Below are 21,632 nucleotides of genomic sequence, written 5' to 3' on the forward strand. Positions count from 1 at the left end.
TGAAGAAGACTCTTGAGAGTCCCTTGGACAGCAAGGAGATCAAACTGTCAATCCTAAATGAAATCAGTCCTGAATATTCATTGAAAGAACTGATGCTGTAGCTCCAATACTTTGGCAACCTGATGCAAAGAAATGACTCTTTGGAAAAGACTCTGATTCTGGGAAAGATTGAAGGCAGGAAGAGAAGGGGATGACAGTGGATGGCATCACTGACTCGATGGACATGAATTTGAGCGAGCCCTGGGAGCTGGCGATGGACAGGGAAGCCTGGCGTGCTGCAGTCCATGGGGTCTCAAAGAGTCCAACACGACTGAGTAAATGAACTGAACGGAACTGAATAGTTGGGCATGAAGAAATCCTGCCCCCTTGTGGCCATTTTCCAAAACAACAACTTCAAAATCAATAACCTATGGGCATCCAATATTCACAAGAACTACAGGGCTGTAAATGATACCTTCTGTCACTAAATGTCCTGAAGTAGGTAATCGAAAGAAAAAAAAATTTAACTTCTGATTGACTGCCAAGGAATCAACTTCAATAAGTCAGTTTATTTCCACTGATAAGAAATAGAAAAGAGCATATGAAATGGTACACAAATTCACCAGTCCTTAGAGACATGCAAGTCAAAGCTACATACAACAAGGGCTCCATCACCAAAGTCTGAATGGCCATCATCAATAAGTCTTCAAAGGATCCCTGGTAAAGAGGACCTGGAAAAAAGGAAACCTTCCTAAGGTGCAGGTGGGATGAAATGGGTGCACTCTCTTTAGACAACAGGATGCAGGTGCCTTTAAAGGGAAACTAGAGTTGCGTATGATCCAGCCGTCCCACGCCTATAAGAATATCCAGGGAAAACCAGAGTTCAAAGAGAAACATGCCTCCAAAGCTGCACTTTATCACCAGTTACAAGAGCAAAGACCTGGAAGCCAATAAAGTTTCCATCAAGAGACAAATGCATTAAAGAAGCAATACACGTCCACAATGGAATGAGGCTCGGCCATGAAACAGAAGGATAATACTGAAGAAGCAACCCACACGGACCTAGTTCTAAGCCTACAGAGATGTATTACTCAGAAAAAATGGACAAATATCATATGATATCACTTATAGGTGAAATCTAAAAATTAATACCAAGAAGCCAACTGACCAAAGGCAGACTCACAACAGTCAAAAATAAAATTATCATTAACCAAGGGGAAAGACGTGGGTAGGAATAAATGAGGAAATTGGGATTAACAATGGAAACTATTACATACAAAACACATAATCAACAAGGACTTCAGTATACCAAGAGAAGTCTCATAAACATCCTGTAATAATCTCTATAAGATAAGAATTTAAACATCGATAGGGCTTCCCTGGTAGCTCAGCTGGTAAAGAATCTGCCTGCAGTGCAAGGGACCTGGGTTCGATCCCTGGCTTGGGAAGATCCCCTGGAGAAGTGGAAGGCTGCCCACTCCAGTATTCTGGCCTGGAGAATTCCATGGACTGTACAGTCCATGGGGTCACAAAGAGTTGGACACAACTGAGTGACTTTCACTTTCAGACATATGTATATGTGCAAATGGAAAAGATTCTGCACACATACAACACACAGAACACTGTAAATCACTGTTTATTAAAGCAGAATTACACAGTAAACTAAAAAAAAAAAAAGTAGTGACAACACTCAAGCTTTAGGGTGTTGCTTCTGGCAACACCAATGTGCAACCCCAAAACACAACTTTCACTGAACCTCTGTGTCCAAGGGTAGGCAGAGTTGGCTTTGAAGCCAACTTTCCTGTGCTGTTTCCACAAAAACAACTTGAAAACTGTTGCTTAGGGGACTTAATATTCAAAAGGGCAGCTGGGCTACAAGATACCTGTCCTCAAAAGTTTTCAGTGAGTAATTATTCTAAAAGAAATCTTTACAAAGGGCAGAGTGTCATCAAGACAATATGAAAAGGCAGAGACAACTGACATTATTTAAAAAAAAAAAAGCACATGAAATGATGCACAAAATCACCAATTATTGGAGACATGCAAATCAAGATCATAATGAGGGATCACCTCCAGGCGGTGAGAATGACCACCGTCAAGATGTCTGCAAACAACACATGCTAGGCTGGGGATGGAGAAAAGGAACCTTCTTATGCTGCTGCTGCTGCGAAGTCGCTTCCGCCGTGTCTGACTCTGTGCGACCCCAGAGACGGCAGCCCACCAGGCTCCCCCGTCCCTGGGATTCTCCAGGCAAGAACACTGGAGTGGGTTGCCATTTCCTTCTCCAATGCATGAAAGTGAAAAGTGAAAGTGAAGTCGCTCAGTCATGTCCGACCCTGAGCGACCCCATGGACTGCAGCCTACCAGGCTCCTCCGTCCGTGGGATTTTCCAGGCAAGAGTGCTGGAGTGGGGTGCATCGCCTTCTCCGCTTATGTTGCTAGTGGTATGTAAATGGTAACAGCCACGATACAGAACAATGAAACTGTAAAAGCAGAGCTACCATATATTCCAGCAGTCCCACTGCTAACAGGATAATCAAAGACAACCAGAATTCCTAAAAGAATCTTGCGCCCACAACTGAACTACAGCATCACGGCCAACAGCCAAGGCCTGGAAGCAACTAAAACGCCCAAAGACAGATGAACGCATAGAGAAGAAGTGGTGCATCTCCACAATGGCACAGTATGCAATCCAGAAGAAAACGAGACAAAGCCAACTATAGCAAAATACAGGGAGCTCGTTGTAATTATACTGAATGACATTGGTCAGGAAAGAAAGAGACAAATATCATTTCACAGTAGAGTCTGAAAATTCATGCCCATAAACTAACTGAAAAAAAGAGACCAGATTCACAAAATTAGAAAACAAAATTAGAGTTACCAGAGGGAATGGTGGGTGAAGATATTCATTAGGAGGTTGGGGTTAACAAACCCACAATAATATATATAAAATAGGTAATCAACAAGGACCTGCTGCTGAGCAAGGGAGGTCAACACAACACTCTGTAATAACCTATAGAAGAAAAGAACTCAAAGATGAGTAGATACATACAGAACTGAAAAGAATTCGGTGAGAAATGCTGGGCTGGAAGAAGCACAAGCTGGAATCAAGATTGCTGGGAGAAATATCCATAACCTCAGATATGCAGATGACACCACCCTTATAGGAGAAAGTGAAGAGGAACTAAAGAGCCTCTTGATGAAAGTGAAAGTGGAGAGTGAAAAAGTTGGCTTAAAGCTCAACATTCAGAAAACGAAGATCATGGCATCTGGCCCCATCACTTCATGGGAAATAGATGGGGAAACAGTGTCAGACTTTATCTTTTGGGGCTCCAAAATCACTGCAGATGGTGACTGCAGCCATGAAATTAAAAGACACTTACTCCTTGGAAGAAAAGTTATGACCAACCTAGATAGCATATTAAAAAGCAGAGACATTACTTTGCCGACAAAGGTCCGTCTAGTCAAGGCTATGGTTTTTCCAGTGGTCATGTATGGATGTGAGAGTTGGACTGTGAAGAAAGCTGAGCATCGAAGAATTGATGCGTTTGAACTGTGGTGTTGGAGAAGACTCTTGAGAGTCCCTTGGACTGCAAGGAGATCCAACCAGTCCATTCTAAAGGAGATCAGCCCTGGGATCTCTTTGGAAGGAATGATGCTAAAGCTGAAACTCCAGTACTTTGGCCACCTCATGGGAAGAGTTGACTCATTGGAAAAGACTCTGATGCTGGGAGGGATTGGGGGCAGGAGGAGAAGGGGACGACAGAGGATGAGATGGCTGGATGGCATCACTGACCCGATGGAGGTGAGTCTGAGTGAACTCCGGGAGTTCGTGGTGGACAGGGAGGCCTGGCGTGCTGTAATTCATGGGGTCACAAAGAGTCAGACACGACTGAGCGACTGAACACCTACAAAAAAACACTTTACAAAACAACTTACTAAATTTCAAACTAAAAGTTAAATATATTGAAAAAACAAATATTGAGACACAAGCTTATGGTTGTTTCTGCTGGCACATTCCCTACAAATTAACACCCAGGAACACCACTGCCTCTAGGTTCTGCTTTCTCTAGTTACTAGAGTTGGGCATGAAGAAATCCTGCTTCCTTGAGGCCATTTTCCCAAACAGCAAATTTAAATCAATGCTCTGGGCACACAACATTCACAAGGATTGCACAGCTATAAATGACACATGCTGTCACTAAACGTCCTAAAGAAGGTAATCGAAAAAAAAAAAAATCCAATACATGGCCCACTTTCAAAGAGCCAATTTTACAAGACAATTTCATTACCAATGTTTAAAAAAAAGAACATATGAAATGATGCACAAAATTACCAGTTCTTATAGCTATGCAAATCTACAACAAGGGTTGATCTCACCAGTCTAAATGGCCATCATCAATAAATATTTGAAGAAGGCTGGTAGGAAGGGCTTGGAGAAAAGCACAGCCTCCTAAGGTAATGGTGGGACCAAACTGGTAAGAACAATTATGCAGGTGCCTTTAAAGGAAAATAAGAGCAACCTATAATCCAGCAGTCCCACGCTTAAGGGAATATCTGAAGAAAACCAGAATTTGAAAAAGGAACATTGATCTAAAGCTGCACTGCATCACCAGTTACAGCAGCAAAGACCTGCAGGTAAAGTGTCCATTGAGAATGAATGCACCAGGAGACAGCTGTCCAGGTCCACAATGGTATATGACTCACCCATTAAATAGGATTAAAAAACAAAAAACCAGGTGCAGCTTCCTACATGGGTACAGTTAACTAAAAAAAAACAAAAACAAAAACAAAAAAAAAAGGTCACATGATATCTCTTACACATGGGATCTAAAATACAACCAAGAAAACCACTGACCAAGAGAAACAGTTACCAAGTAGAAAATAAAATTATCACTAAGAAAGGAGAACAATGTGGGGAAGGAGTAAATTAGAGAAACACATAGAAATCACTATATATAAAATACATGAGGAAGTTTGTATTAACATAGAAACTATTTCATTTAAAATATGTAATCAACCTGGTATACGAAGGGAGGTCAACTCAACATTCTGTAATAACCTCTATGGAAAATAACTTGATCAATAGTTATAGATATGTAAATATAAAAGTTTCTGTACACATCTGACATTATACAACATTGTCACGCCCCAAAACACTAAACACTGAATTAAAAAAAAAAAAAAGATGCGACAAGACACAAGTTTTGGGGTGTTGCTTTTGGTATGAGTCTAATTTCCAACCCCAAACCAAGATGTCTACTGAGGCTCTTGTTGCCAGAGTACACAGTTGGGCTTGGGGAAATGCTGCCACCTTGTGGACGTCGCCCACAACACCAACTACAACCTTCAGGAGAAGGGAACGCCTACTCACTCACTCCAGCATTCTTGCCTGGGGAATTTCATGCACAGAGGAGCTGGAGAAATTCAGTCCATGGGTCGCAAAGAGTCGGACACATCTGAGCAACTAACACACACCACAGGAAATTGGGTGTCCCTGGTGACTGGGACAGTAAAGAATCTGCCTGAAATGCAGGAGGCCTGAGTTCCACACCTGGGTCAAGGTAGATCCCCTAGAGATGGGGATGGCTATCCACTCCAATATTCCTGCCTGGAGAATTCCTTGGACAGAGGATCCTTGTGGGCTACATTCCACGGGGTGACCAGGAGTCACACAACTGAGCGACTAACACTTTCGCTTTAAGGGACTAACATTCCCAGCGGTGGCTGGGCTGTAAGGTGAAAGTGGAAGTGAAGTTGCCCAGTCATGTCCGACTCTTTGCGACCCCATGGACTGTAGCCTACCGGGCTTCTCCATCCGTGGGATTTTCCAGGCAAGAGTATTGGAGTGGGTTGCCAAGGTATCAGTCCTCAAAAACCCCCCTAGGTAAGTATTCTAAAAAATTTTCCTTATAAAGGGCTGAATTTCATCAAGGCAATATCAAGAGGTAGAAACTACTCACACTATTTTTTTTTTTAAAGCACATGAAATGATGCACAAAACCCACAAATTATTAGAGACATGGAAATAAAAATTACAATAAGGGATCACATTGCAGTGTCAAAATGGCCATCATCAAAATGTCCACAAACAATAAATGCAAGAGAGGGGGTGAAGAAAAGGGCCTGTGGTATATAAACTTAACAGGCACCAGAGATAACAATAGGAAACTGTCTTTAAAAAGTAAAAACAGAGCTACCATCGATTTCACAGCCCCATCCTAACAGCATATTTGAAAACAACCAGATTTCTATAAGAAACGTGCACCCAAACGTGCACTGCAGCAGCACCTGCAGTCGCCACCAGCTGGAAGCAACTAAAATGCCCAAGGACAGATGAATGCTAAAGAAGAAGGGGTATGTGTCCACAATGGCATAATATCCAGTCACGAAAAATAATATGTATGACTGAGTTCCTTCACTGTACACCTGAAACTGTCACAAATTGTTAATCAGTTATATCCCAATACAAAATGCTTTGGGGGTTAAAAAGCTAGATAAATAAGTTTGATTTAAATAAAGAAAATAAAAATAAAATTAGATGTTCTGTTCGAATGCTTAAAAAAAAAAGAGAATGAGAATGAGACAATGTCTACTGCAGAAACAGACGTGAACCTAGGTCTAATATGCTCAGTGACATCGGTGAGATCATCAAAAGGACCTACTATAGAGCAAGGGAGGTCTGCACTACACTCTGCAACAACCCATGTGGGAAAAGAAGCCAAAGAGGGACAGATACACACAGAGCTGGAGAAGATTCTCTACACAACTAAACACATTTTTTAAATAATAAATTAAAAAACAAAAATTAATAAAAAAACAAATATTGAGACACAGCTTATGAGTGTTTGTGCTAGTACATTCCACAAGAATTCACACTCAAGAACACCACTCCCACTAGCCTCTTTCTGTAGTAGAGCTGGGCATAAAGAAATCCTGCCTCCTTGTGGGCTTTTTCCCAAACAGCAACTTTAAAATCAACGCTCATGGGCACACAACATTCAGACAGCATGCGCAAATGACACATACTGTCACTAAATGTCCCGAAGAAAGTAATCAAAAAAATTCAACACATGGCCCACTTTCAAGGAGCCAATTTCAACAAGTCATTTTATTAACACTTTGCTTTTTTCAAAAAAAATTTTTTTCTTTAATTTGCCAGTTTTTAGGGCCATGCAAATCCATACTACGATGAGGGCTCACCTCATCCCAATCTGAATGGGCATCATCAATAAGTCTTCGAAGAATACTGGTGGAGAGGGCCTGGACAAAAGCAGAGCCTAAAAGGTGACGGTGAGATGACACTGGAAAAGTCCTGACACAGAACAGTATGCAGGTGCCTTTAAAGGAAAATATGAGAAACCTGTGATCCAGCAGTCCCACACCAAGGGAGTCTCCGGAAAAAACCAGAATTCAAAAAAGGAACATGTATCCAAAGCTGCACTGCATCACCAGTTACAGCTGCAAAGGCCTGCAGGCAGTGCCCGTCGAGAATGAACGCACAGGCAGTGGTACAGGCCCACAGTGGTGCCTGACTCACCCATTAAACAGAATGAAAAATACCAACTGCAGCAACCGACGTGTTGAGACTCCAATAATTTGGCCACCTGACGTGAAGAACTGACTCAGTGGAAAAGACCCTGGTGCTGGGAAAGACTGAGGGCAAGAGGAGAAGGGGACGACCGAGGATGAGATGGCTGGATGGCATCACGGACTCGATGGACGTGAGTCTGGGTGAACCCCGGGAGTTGGTGATGGACAGGGAGGCCTGGCGCGCTGCGATTCATGGGGTCGCAGAGAGTCGGACACAACTGAGCGGCTGAACTGAGTATGGTTAGAACTACTTCTGTGTTCAGAGAGCTAACTCAAAAAAAAAAAAAGACATATCACATGATATCACTCAAAGGTGGATTCTGAAAATTAACCAAGAAAAGCAACTTATCAAAGAGAAACAGAGTCACAAAATAAAATCATCATTAAGAAAGTGGAAACATGGGGAAGGGGTAAACTAGGAAGTTGGTTTAACAAATAAAAACCATTACATGTAAAATACATAAGGATGTTTAGATTAACAAATAAAAATTATTACATATAAAATATACAATCAAACAAGGACCTAGGTATACCAAGGGAGATCAACCCAGCATTCTGTGATAACCTGTATGGAAAATAATTTGAAGATCAATAGATATATGTATATGTGTAAATATAACAGTTTTGTACACATCCAGCTTTGCACATCACTGTTACACCCAATAAAACCTAAACATTGAATTAGAAAATAAAGAAGTGACAAGACACACATTTTGGGGTGTTGCTTCTGGCACATTTTGGTCTAATTGCCAACCCCAAATCATGATGTCCACTGAGGCTCTGTTTGCCCCAGAACCGAGTTGCGGTTTGGAAAATGCTGCCACCTTGTGGCTATATTCCGCAACAGTTCAGTTCAGTTCAGTGGCTCAGTCGTGTCTGACTCTTTTGAGACCCCATGAATCGCAGCACACCAGGCCTCCCTGTCCATCACCATCTCCCAGAGTTCACCCAGACTCACGTCCATCGAGTCCGTGATGCCATCCAGCCATCTCATCCTCGGTCGTCCCCTTCTCCTCCTGCCCCCAATCCCTCCCAACATCAGAGTCTTTTCCAATGAGTCAACTCTTCTCATGAGGTGGCCAAAGTACTGGAGTTTCAGCTTTAGCATCAGTCCTTCCAAAGAAATCCCAGGGCTGATCTCCTTCAGAATGGACTGGTTGGATCTCCTTGCAGTCCAAGGGAGCATCAATTCTTCGGTGCTCAGCTTTCTTCACAGTCCAACTCTCACATCCATACATGACCACTGGAAAAACCATAGCCTTGACTAGACGGACCTTAGTTGGCAAAGTAATGTCTCTGCTTTTGAATATGCTATCTAGGTTGGTCATAACTTTTCTTCCAAGGAGTAAAGTGTCTTTTAATTTCATGGCTGCAATCACCATCTGCAGTGATTTTGGAGCCCCAAAAAATAAAGTCTGACACTGTTTCCACTATTTCCCCATCTATTTCCCATGAAGTGATGGGACCAGATGCCATGATCTTCGTTTTCTGAATGTTGAGCTTTAAAGCCAACTTTTTCGCTCTCCTCTTTCACTTTCATCAAGAGGCTCTTTAGTTCCTCTTCACTTTCTGCCATAAGGGTGGTGTCATCTGCATATCTGAGGTTATTGATATTTCTCCCAGCAATCTTGATTCCAGCTTGTGTTTCTTCCAGTCCAGCGTTTCTCATGATGTACTCTGCATAGAAGTTAAATAAGCAGGGTGACAACACACAGCCTTGACAGCAACTTGAAAATTGTTACGGAGAAGGGAATGGCTACACAATCCAATGTTCTTACCCGGAGAATTCCGTGGAGAGTGAAGCCTGGCGGGTTTGAGTCAAAGGGTCACAAAAAGTCGGACACAACTGAGCAACTAACACACCCACACAGGAAACTGGGTTTCCCTGGTGTCTCAAACTGTAAAGGAATGGGCCTGCAAAGCGGGACAGCCTGTTTCCATACCTGGGTTAGGAAGATCCCGTGGAGAAGGGGAAGTGTTACACACTCCAATATTCTAGCCTGGAGAATTCCATGGACAGAGGAGCCTGGAGGGCTACATCACATGGGATTACAAGAATCGAACACAACTAAGCGACTAACACTTGCATTTTACGAGGACTAACATTCACAAGGATGACTGGACTTAAGATATGAGCCCTCAAAAACTGTCTAGGGTAAGTATTCTAAAAATATATATATATATTTTTTTAACAAAGGGCTGTATTTCATAAGACAATATCACAAGGTAGATACTACTCACATGATTTTTTTTTAAAGCACATGAAATGATGCACAAAGTCACAAATTATTAAAGACATGGAAATCAAAACTACAATGAGGAATCACAGTCAAAACTACCATCATCAAAATGTCCACAAATAATAAATGCTAGAGTAGGGGTGGAGAAAATGCCAGTGGCATGTAAATGGTAACAGCCACGAGACAGAACAGTAGGGAACTGTCTTTAAAAGGTTGATGTATGGCAAAAACCATCACAGTATTGTAAAGTAATTATCCTCCCATTAAAATAAATTAATTTTTTTAAAAAGGTAAAAACAGAGCTACCATAGATTTGAGAGTCTGATCCTAACAGGATATTCAAACAGAACCAGACTTCTAAAAGAAACTGGCACCCAAATGTCCACTACAGCAGCACTTACAGTAGCCAAAATAATAGTTATTAATAATAACTAAATTAATTTAAAAACAGTAAGTGATGAGACCCAAGATCAGGGGTGTTTGTGCTGGCACGTTCCACACTATCTACACCCAGAAACACCATGACCACTATGGCTCTGCTTTCCGTGGTAACTAGTTGGGTATGAAGAAATCCTGCCGCATTGTGGCTGTTTTCCAAGATAGCAAGTTTAAAATCAGTGCTTATTGGGCATGCAATAGTCACAAGAGTTGCAGAGTTGTAAATGATAACCTTCTGTCAATAAATGTCCTGAAGTAGGCCATCCAAAAAAATTCAACACCTGGTTGACTTTCAGGGAGCCAACTACAAGTCAATTTTATCATCACCATTTAGTTAAAGAAAAGAACACATGAAATGGTGCACAAATTCCCCTCTTCTTAGAGACAAGGAAATCAGAACTACAGTGAGGCCTCACAATGCCAAAGCCTTAATGGCCATCATCAATAAGTCTTCAAAGAATCCTCAGTGGAGAGGGCCTGGAGAAAAGGAAAACCTCCTAAGATGCAAGTGGGCTGAAACTGGCTACACTCCCTGCATGTAGGTGCTTTTAAAGGAAAACTGGAGCTACCTACATGATCCACAGTTCCAGGCCTATGAGAAAATCCAGGGGAAACCAGAATTCAAAAAGGAACATGATCCAAAGCTGTACTGCACCACCAGTTACAAGGCCAAAGACCTAGAAGCCAACAAAGATTACATGGAGAGATGAATGAATTAGGAAGAAGTGGTGTATGTCCACAATGGAACGAGACTCAGCCACAAAACAGAAGGAAATAATACCAGTTGCAGGAACCCACATGGACCTAGTTCTAAGCATACTGAGAGATGTTACTCAGAAAAAACAGATATATTTCACTTAAAGGTAAAATGTAAAAATTAATACCAAGAAACCAACTGACCAAAGACAGACAGACTCACAGCAGTCAAAAATATCATTACACAATATCATTACACAATATCAAAAATTATCATTACACAAGAGGAAAGATGCTGGGAAGGAATAAATGAGGAAATTGGGATTAACGAATAAAAACTATCATATACAAAATACATATAATCAACAAGGACTTGAGTATACCAAGCGATGTCTACTCAACATTCTGTAATAATCTCTATAAGAATTTGAAGATCAAGCGATCTATGTATACGTGCAAATGTAAAAGATTCTATACACACAAAACACTGTATATCACTGTTACTCAAGAAAAAACTATACATAAAACTAGAAAAAAAAAAAAGGAGACAACAAGATCCAAGCTTTGGGGTGTTGCTTCTGGCACAATCCAGTCCAATATACAACCCCAAACCACGACTTCCACTGAGGCTCTGTTTGCTAAAGGAGGCCGAGTTGGGCTTCGAAGAAATGCTGCCGCCTTGTGGCTGTTCGACGCAAGAACAACTTAAAAACTGTTGCTTAGGGGACAATATTCAAAACAACCGCTAGACTGCAAGATAGCTGTCCTCAAAATTTTCAGTAAGTAGTCTAAAAGAAATCTTTACAAAGGGCAAAGTGTCATTAAGACAATATGAAAAGGCAAGTACTACTGACACCAATTTTTTTTAAAATACATGAAATGATGTACAAAGTCACAAATTATTAGAGACATGGAAATCAGAAGGGATCACCATCTGGTGTTCAGAATGGCCATCATCAATATGTCTACAAACAATAAACGCTGGAGTAGGCATGGAGAAAAGGGGATACTCTTACACTGCTAAGTAAGTAAGTGTTAGTCACTCAGTTGTGCCTGACTCTTTGTGACCCTATGGACTGTAGCCTGCCAGGCTCCTCTGTCCATGGGATTCTCCAGGAGTATGTGAATGATAATGGTACAATACAGAACTATGAAACTGTAAAAACAGAGCTACCATATACTTCATCAGTCCCACTCCTAACAGGATATTCATAGACAAACAGAATTCTTAAAAAAAAAAAAAAAAAAAAAACTTGCACCCAAATGTACCCTACAGTACTACTTCTAATTGCCCAAGACCTTGAAGCAAGAGAAATGTCCAAGGACAGATGAATGCATTAAGAAAGAGTGGTACATGTCCACAATGGCGTATTACTCCGTCACGAAAAAGAAAGAATGAGCCAATTCCTATCGCAGCAACATGCATGAAAGTAGCTGTCATCATACCGAGTGATGTAAGTCAGAAAAAAAAAGACATATCACATATTGGTGGAATCTGAACACTGACGCCCATGAACCAACTGACAAAAGAAAAATAGAGTCTCCAAATTAGAATACAAAATTATGGTTACCAGAAGGGAAAGGTGAGGGAAGGTATCAATTGGGAGACTGGGATTAACAAATCAACAATAATACACATAAAACAGGTAATCAACAAGGACCTGTTGTATAGCAAGGGAGTTCTACTCAACACCTTGTTGCTACCTATTTGAGTAAAGAAATCTATATGTTGAACTAAAAAAGATTCTGTACACCTATGATAAACACAACATATTAAATCAACTTTACTGCAGTAAAACATAAAAATCAGAGTGAATTTTAAAGAAGTAGTAGTGAGATCCACTGTACCTGAGTGTGATGAGAAAAACACTGTTTTGAGTGGTCCCTAGGCATTTTTCAGTATTCGTCCCTGCTCACACCAACAGTGTGGACATTTAGATACCCAGTGAGCTGAGGAGTCCCACCATAAATTCCTGGTTTGCTTTTCCCAGACACCTTTTAAAACAGCCATTGAGAGGCAAGCCCTTAATAAGTTAGTGACGTCCACTCCAACCACCGTAAAGGTGCTAGTGTATCCGCTATCTGCTTTCTCTCTCCTGTCTGCACGTGGCCTGAGGCGGAGGACAGCCCCTCCCCTGGCTCAGATTCTTCCCTGGCCTACACTTCTGAGACAGGTCAGTAAGAGACAACAGGCTAAACGTGGTAGCATCCTAAGTCAATATTGTTTAGGGATAAACAAAGCTGTGGAACATGTATCCAATGGATGAGTACTCAAGAAAAAGCAGCAGCTAACTACTGTCACACAACATGGATGAACATCAAAGACATGATGCAAAAGACACTAGACTCAAGACAGTATGCACAATTCTATTCACACAGAATTCTTTAGCGGGCGTATCTAATCTAACATGTAAAAAACAGATTACCTGCCAGGAGGGAAGGGACAGGTGACCAGATATGGACGCAAGGGAATTTTCTGTGACAACACAGGGGTGTGGTTACACATGTATGCTGCTGCTGCTAAGTCGCTTCAGTCGTGTCCGACTCTGTGAGACCCCAGAGACAGCAGCCCACCAGGCTCCCCCGTCCCTGGGATTCTCCAGGCAAGAACACTGGAGTGGGTTGCCATTTCCTTCCCCAATGCGTGAAAGTGAAAAGTGAAAGTGAAGTCGCTTAGTCGTATGCTTCTGTCCAAATTCTGTAGCTTAGATTTGTGCATTCAATTTATGTAAATTTTAAAGAAAAAGAACCATATAAAATATATGTGGTGGGTGGGAAGTGGAACAAGTTATAGGTAATAGAGGATGACAGAATGTTGGTAATTTTGGAGCTGGGTGATGGCTAGATGGGAGTTTATTATTCTACTTTGTATTTTCTTGAAATTTCCATATTAAAGCTGAAAACAAAAAACCAAAGACATAATCCACAAGCCCTATGTTTATCTGATTCATCTAAAATACAATTACTCTGTCAAATTGCTGTAAAAATTTCTAGTCATTTACTCTCAATTTATATACGCAATTTGTTGCCATCCAGTTACACACTATCTGCACCTGGCACCAGTTATCAGCCCACACCATCCAATGTCCTAACCTTTCTTTGCCTCATTTTTTCCTTCACCAAATAATAATAGTAATAGCAACAATATTTGCCTCAGAAGTTTTATGAGGATTAAATAATGAACTATGTAGAGTGTTTTGACCAGTGCCTGGACTATATAACTCCTCCAAGAGTTTTAGCTACTATTCTCATTAATACAGCCTGCTACCATTTTTTTAAATTCCTTGGATCTATTTAGTTGCCAGTAATTAAATGGCAACTTAAGAGATGCAGAGTTTCCTCTCCTCAGAATGGGAGCCACTGAAGTTTCTGAGCAGAAAAGCCCTATAATATGAATTTTGCTTTAGAAAGAACATTCACATATCAGCCAGTCCTCTGGCATGCGCGGCTTAACGGGCTGAAATTGATGTGTTTTAAACATAGTATGTATGTTTCTAACTAGGGACATTGATTAGCATTTGTACAGAAAGCAGAAGCTTTTGTTTCAAAATGATACTTCTGCACGGCTCTCCTCGGGGGGAAGGTATCTGCATACACAGTATATTAGGTAAGTTCATCTTCTGGTCTGGATCTAATCAGATGAAGCCGTCACCAAAATTAACTTAGGGCCAACACTGTTTCTACATTAATGATGACCTCAGGCAGACAAGCTTTTACAACCCTGTTATAACCAAGAAAGTATTAGGATAAGTACCTTCTTATACTCTCCTATCTAATAGAGACAGCCCACGTTCGACTGATGGTGCCTCAATTTTAGGGAACTAGCGGTATTGGAGAAGACTCTTGAGAGTCCCTTGGACTGCAAGGAGATCCAACCAGTCCATTCTGAAGGAGATCAGCCCTGGGATTTCTTTGGAAGAAATGATGTTAAAGCTGAAACTCCAGTACTTTGGCTACCTCATGTGAAGAGTTGACTCATTGGAAAAGACTGTGATGCTGGGAGGGATAGGGGGCAGGAGGAGAAGGGGACGAAAGAGGATGAGGTGGCTGGATGGCATCACCGACTCGATGGACGTGAGTCTGAGTGAACTCCGGGAGATGGTGATGGACACAGAGGCCTGGCGTGCTGCGATTCATGGGGTCGCAAAGAGTCGGACGCGACTGAGCGACTGAACTGAGTAACCTAAAAACGAGTCTGCTTATTCTACGAGTAACTATTTTCATGGCGATTTGACGAAATAAAATAAAATGTGTTGGAAAAGTCAAGTGAAAAGTAAAACAATGTTACCCAAACAAATCGACTGTCTTTAAAGAAAATACGTTTTTCCTCCCTTTCAAATCAAGAGAAATACGTCAGCAATTACAGCGCACGTAATTAACATCAATCTCAGCAATGCTATGCCATGATCAAAAATACTCTCCATACCCCTGCCTGTACTGCAACCAGTGAACTGCAGAACTCTTAAGCCTTTCTGAAAGTTGAAAAGAATTCAGTAACTCGTATAAAGCCCCATTAACAGTTCCTGAGATACCACAAACACCTGTTGCCCGTGTGCTCCCACCGTGGCTTTTTAAGTCGAAATGTTTGCATACAAAAACAGCAGTGCCCAGGGTGCGATTACAAGGCGAAGACCGCCCCTACCCCCACCCCCAGCCCCGGACACATTCCCCTCTGCGGGGATAAGGGAACTGAGAAAACGGGGGCAGCCAAGGGGGAGAATGCTGTCTCTGCCCCACACCTACGCGGCCGCCATCCTCCCGCCGGCGCCCCACGGCGCGGGGTACTCACAGCTCTAGTCTCGTACAGGACCAGCTTCTGAACCGAGCTGATGATGGGGGCAGCAGCCGCGGGCATGGCTCGAGCTAATATGGGGACCCCCAAGGCAGGGCACCAGGCCGCGGCCCAAACTGCGGCAGGCTCTGGGCTGCCCCCAAAAGATTCGACGAGGAGACGCCTTAGAAGTTGGACTCCAGGTTCAGCCGGGAAAAACGCCGCTGGACGCTAAATTTATAAGGGAATAGCTAATACGGTTCAGGTGTTTCCGGATCCCTACGCCCCACCTCCAGGCAAGCCCCGCCCCAGACGCGCGGGGGCAGGGCTGGAGGATTTACCAAGGAGAGGTGGTGTAGCTTTCCAGGACCTGCGTGCTGCCGGGGAAGGAAGCCAAAAGCGCCATATTTGATGCTGGCAGCAGGAAAAGTGGGAGGGGAAGAGCATTGCGGGTTTAGATGAATTTCTCGCTTCTGTGGTCCTTCTCTTTGGAAAAGTGGATAATTTGGGACTGGATTGCTTCTTTTGAAGCGGTTCTCCGAGTTGCGGACAGATTCATTCCCAAGTTGGTCTGTTTTCCCTGCCTACTTCCACTTCTGCCCTTATATTCCTGGAAAGCTACTGTGTTCTTTCACTGAGTGTCTGTTTTTCCCTCCCGTCTCTTTGTTGTCTATTTTTACCCTTAGGAGAATCAACAGAATTCATATTATCCAGAGGGTGTGTGGTTCAGGTAATTTCTTTTAATCACCTAAAGTTGGAAATTTCCAACTTTGCCACATATTTTTTTGTGCATAAGTTTAACCATTTCTAAATTCTAAAAGTGAATTGCGGAGTGTAACGGTGTAGCAATGGCTTTGGAGTTCTGCGTTAAAAGATTTCTTTCTTCTGATGTACGTGAACATAGACAATGCATGTATCCTCCTTGATCGTCACTTTCCATATTTGTGAAAAGGAGGATATTATAATTATGAATACAAAATTGGGTACAAAAGTGAATATTTAATAAAAAGAGAAAACGTCAGTAAATCATAGACCCCCATCCATAGGTCCCGCCCCCCAAGAGGCTTTGCGCTCTTCTCGGCCTTGGGTTCCCTCGGCAACCGCTCAACAGATCCCTTGGCAACCGCTCAACAGACGGTCCAGGGAGCCGGCTTCGGCCAAACGGTGGAGTCTGCCGGGGTCTGCTGAGCCCAGGTAAGTAGGGGTCGGAATTCACCTCTAAGATGCATGTTGGTGTTGCATGAATGGAATCCCACCTCCTGCGGGGACGCCAAACCAGTGCCTTTCCTTGCAAAACTAAACTGGGATCTCCATAAACCCCGCTTTTTAAACCCACTTCCCTTTTCAGGGGATAATGTCTTCATTCCGCAGATATTTACTGAGCACCTACTGTGAGGTGTTAGATGTACTGGAATGGCAGCTAACCTAGCCTAGGTAGAAGTGCTAGGTTTCCCAGGAGATGGGCCCCCTGTTAATCGCAGAACTCACTGCTAGAGGATTTTCCAACTGCTAAGTGTGTTCCCTTCAGTTGCTCAGTTGTGTCCGACTCTTTGCAACCCACCCCATGGACTGCAACACACCGGACTTCCCTGTCCATCACCAACTCCCAGAGCTTGCTCAAACTCATGTCCATCCAGTCGGTGATGCCATCCAACCATCTCATCCTCTGTCATCCCCTTCTCCTCCTGCCTTCAATTTTTCCCAGCATCAGGGTCTTTTCCAATGAGTCAGTTCTTTGCATCAGGTGGCCAAAGTATTGGAGCTTCCATTTCAGCATCAGTCCTTCCAATGAATATTCAGGACTGATTTCCTTTAGGATTGACAGGTATGATCTCCTTGCAGTCCAAGGGACGCAAGAGTCTTCTCCAACCACCACAGTTCAAAAGCATCAATTCTTCAGCGCTCAGCTTTCTTTATAGTCCAACTCTCACATCCATACATGACTACTGGAAAAACCCCTGTCTAGCTCTAACTAGACAGACCTTTGTTGGCAAAGTAATGTCTACTTTTAATATGCTGTTTAGGTTTGTCATAGCTTTTCTTCCAAGGAGCAAGTATCTTTTAATTTCATGGCTGCAGTCACCACCCACAGTGATTTTGGAGCCCAAAACAATAATCTGTCACTGTTTCCATTGTTTCCCCATCTATTTCCCATGAAGTGATGGGACTGGATGCCATGATCTTACTTTTTTGAATGTTGAGTTTTAAGTCAGCTTTTTTTTTTTTTCATTCTTTTTCACCTTCATCAAGAGGCTCTTTAGTTCCTCTTCATTTCTGCATTAGAGTGGTGTCATCTGCATACCTGAGGTTGCTGATAATCTTGATTCCAGCTTGTGAGTCATTCAGCCAGGCATTTCCATAATGTGCTCTGCATATAAGTTAAATAAGCAGGGTAACAATATACAGCCTTGACATACCCCTTTCCCAATTTTGAACCAGTCTCTTGTTTCATGTCCTGTTTTAACTGTTGCTTCTTGACCCACATTCGGGTTTCTCAGGAGTGAGGTAAGGTGGTCTGGTATTCCCATCTCTTTAAGAATTTTCAACAGTTTGTTGTGATCCTCACAGCCAAAGGCTTTAACATAGTCAATGAAGCAGAAGTAGGTGTTTTTCTGGAATTCCCTTGCTTTCTCTATGATCAAACGAATGTTGGCAATTGGCTGTTGGCCCCACTGAAAACTGATAGCTTTCCAAGGAGGGATTCCACGCTTCAGTCATGTCCAACTCTTTGCGACCCTACGGACTGCAGCCCACCAGTCTCCTCTGTCCATGGGATTCTCCAGGTGAGAATATTGTAGTGGGTTGCCATGCCCTCCTCCAGGGGATCTTCCCAACCCAGGGATCAAACCCAAGCCTCTTACATCTCCTGCATTGGCAGGCAGGTTCTTTACCACTAGCAACACCTGGGAAGCCCAAGGTGACAGCTTTCCAAGTCACCCCTTAAATGAATCAGAACAGTATTCCCAAATGTTTTATATGCTGCCTCCAAAAACTAAAGACACTTACAAAATATTGCACTTCCCTTTTAGAAGTAGAAGGTGTAAGGTATAGTAATTTGTACTTTACATTGGAGAGAATGTCTCAGAATGCGCCAGACGACTGGCCACTGGCCTTTGAAAACTTCACCAGTATATTATAACAGGTTCTTGAGTCTTTAAAGGTTTATTTCCCACTTTTTGCTGCTCATATATCTTATGAGGGCATCTAGAACACTGGCTATTTCCTGCTCACCAGGCCTGGTATTGTCAAAACTGTGGATCAACAAGACCCCTTTGTACTATATTTGTTACAAAGAGCAGGAGAATCCTGGGGTAAGACTAAATGTCCACTGCTGACTGTTCTATGTAAATACAAACTGCTTCTGACCCTCCTCCTTGGTGTGTATTGAAAAAAATACATTTTCCAGTTGACTAGCTACATATCAAGTATGAGAAACTGTGTCCCTCTAGAAAAAGGGCTCTGCACAGCAGTTGAAATTAGGGCTGCCCCTTGGTTAAGTTTACAGTGGCCCAATATTATCTGTCATGATCTGTCTGGTTTTTGCAGAAATTCAGACTATAGAATTAAACAGGACTGTGCATCTTTTAAGGGCTTCTCTGGAGGCTCAGTGGTAAAGAATTCACTTGCCAATGCAGGAGACACAACTTCGATCCCTGGGTTGGGAAGATCCACTGGAAATGGCAACCCACTCCAGTATTCTTGCATGGGAAATCCCATGAACAGAGGAGCCTGGTGGGCTACAGTCCATGGGGTCACAAAAGAGTCAGACACAACTGAGCAACTATACAACAACATGCTGCGCTAAGTCGCCTTGGTTGTGTCTGACTCTTCACGACCCCATGGACGGCAGCCTACCAGGCTCCTCCGTCCATGGAATTTTCCAGGCAAGAGTACTGGAGTGGGGTGCCATTGCCTTCTCCGATACAACAATATGCTGCATCTTTTAAACAGTTTGGGGGTAGCACTCTTCCATTTCATTCAGAATGATTTACTATTGTTTATCTTGGCCAGAAGCTAAGGAATGGGTATGCAGTTTCAGGGGTTTCCACTTGCCCTTTTCTACACAGTGGCCCTTACTCTACAGTTAGCATACCCCAGTGAAGGTTTTGCCAGCTGCAATCTCTGTTATACACTCAAGAACCATGAAAATAACCACTGAGTGATCCTGTAAACACTTTGGATGCACTGTAAGACAGATAGACTTGAGCCAAGGCCCCATTTGTCACTGGTTCTCCATTTGCCCTCATTCTAACAGGAGGCTATGATGGCACTTTGGATCTGCTGGTGTTGATGTCAGCTCAGACCCTGTGTCCATAGCTTGTGAAATAGGAGAATATTCCTATATCCAGAGTGTCTGTTTCTCTGGTTAATGGTTGTATGTTCTCTTGGAGAAGGGCTGGGGAATCCCTTTTATCAGTACTTGTTATGGAGTTTGTAGGCTCCATCCTAGAGGGCTCCTTGCCTTCCCTTCGGTAAATTGGCTCTGGAATCATGAACAAGGAATCATGATTTCCACTGTGGCTACTGACATCAGCCTTTGGTTCATTTGCCCTGTGTCATTTTAGAAATGTAAGGTAATCAACATTTTCATTGACTGTTTATCTGTCTCATCCCTAGAAAGTCCATGTTTATCAACACTGCCATAGATCTCTGTGAGTCCTATTTGTTCCCATTTTGGGTTTGCTGCCCAGTGTAGTAATTATGCCTACTTTGTTTCTGACAGTCAATTGCTACCACCTGGCCTCTGCTCTTCCAGACCCTGTCAGCCCCTTTGACACACGAGAAACCAGTATCATAGCAGCCTCTCCCTTACCTTAAATCCTGGCCCCCCAAAAGGACAGCCACCTCTGAGCTTCTTAATGATGACAGTGCCCCCTTACTAGCTCATTGTTTAACATCATAATGAGTAGAGTATACTCTGGCCATCCCAAAGAATAGATTTGGCTCATGGTTCTCTGGCCTAACATAAGAAATCTGTTTAACATGTCACCTCCATGAGTATTTAACACCTTTCTCTATGTCCTCTAAGGCAGTCTGGCATTTTCACCTCATTTACTATAGTCTATTGGTTTCTCCCAAGAATCAAGTAACCTTATCAGCAGTGAAAATTAGGACTTGCTCTAGGTGTCCTAGCTAGGATGTTAAACCTAACCCTATGTGGGTTATCAACCAACTCCTATCCAGTCTACATTCCCCCCACCTGGCACCCTCAAGATCTTTCCTAGGCATTTTCTCCTGGTTCCAGTTGGTACATCACAGTCAGGCCCTGAGCTCTTTAGTTGCATAACTTTCTTCCCGTCCAGTGCCTCCGGTTGGGCTGGGCTGACACTTAACCCCAGTTACTGCTCTAGAAGTTATGAGAGAAAATACAGGTAGACCTTGTAAAGGTCAAGCTTGTTTTCTGAGGCACCTGCCTCAGGTAAGGCAAGGAGAAGCTGCCCTTTTCCAGATATGAGAAAACTACTTCTGTTAATGCAGAGCATTTGAGGTTCAAGACTCAAGGTACTTAGACATCCACCTACATATCTCCATCCCAGGCTTTAGGGCCTTGACTTTACTGTATTTTATGGAGACACCTTAATAAATGCATGATCTCTTGAAAACGTTTAGATGCATTTTCCCCTTTACAACTACATTTTATGCTAATTTTCATGGTATTTTTTTTTTCTAATCTTGAAATTTCAGGCCTTTAGTTCATGAAGTTTTCATCTCAATTTCTTAATATATTAGTAATATTTCTTACTACATCTTGTTTCATATTGTCATCTTAAAATAATATTGGTATTTTAAGCCCATTCAAATATTCTTAACTTCCACAGAAAATGTAACCATATCACATTTACCTGGAAGGATATAGCCCCCTCTCGCTTCCCCAGCAGCTCAATGGTAAAGACTCTACCTGGAGTGCAGGAGAC

At 42.5% G+C, this 21,632-nt stretch overlaps 1 protein-coding gene across 1 annotated transcript in view; it reads right to left on the minus strand.

The window, feature by feature from the left end:
* The window catches only part of FIG4 (FIG4 phosphoinositide 5-phosphatase), a 183,768-nt gene extending 167,903 nt beyond the window's left edge, over window positions 1–15,865 (minus strand). The window contains exon 1 of the mRNA XM_052645719.1: window positions 15,736–15,865. Coding sequence (XP_052501679.1) covers window positions 15,736–15,801 — 66 coding nt within the window. The 5' untranslated portion in view covers window positions 15,802–15,865. The remainder of the gene's footprint in view (window positions 1–15,735) is intronic.
* Window positions 15,866–21,632: the final 5,767 nt, after the last annotated feature.

Source organism: Budorcas taxicolor, chromosome 9, assembly GCF_023091745.1.
Source record: "Budorcas taxicolor isolate Tak-1 chromosome 9, Takin1.1, whole genome shotgun sequence".
Classification (NCBI taxonomy): Eukaryota; Metazoa; Chordata; class Mammalia; order Artiodactyla; family Bovidae; genus Budorcas; species Budorcas taxicolor.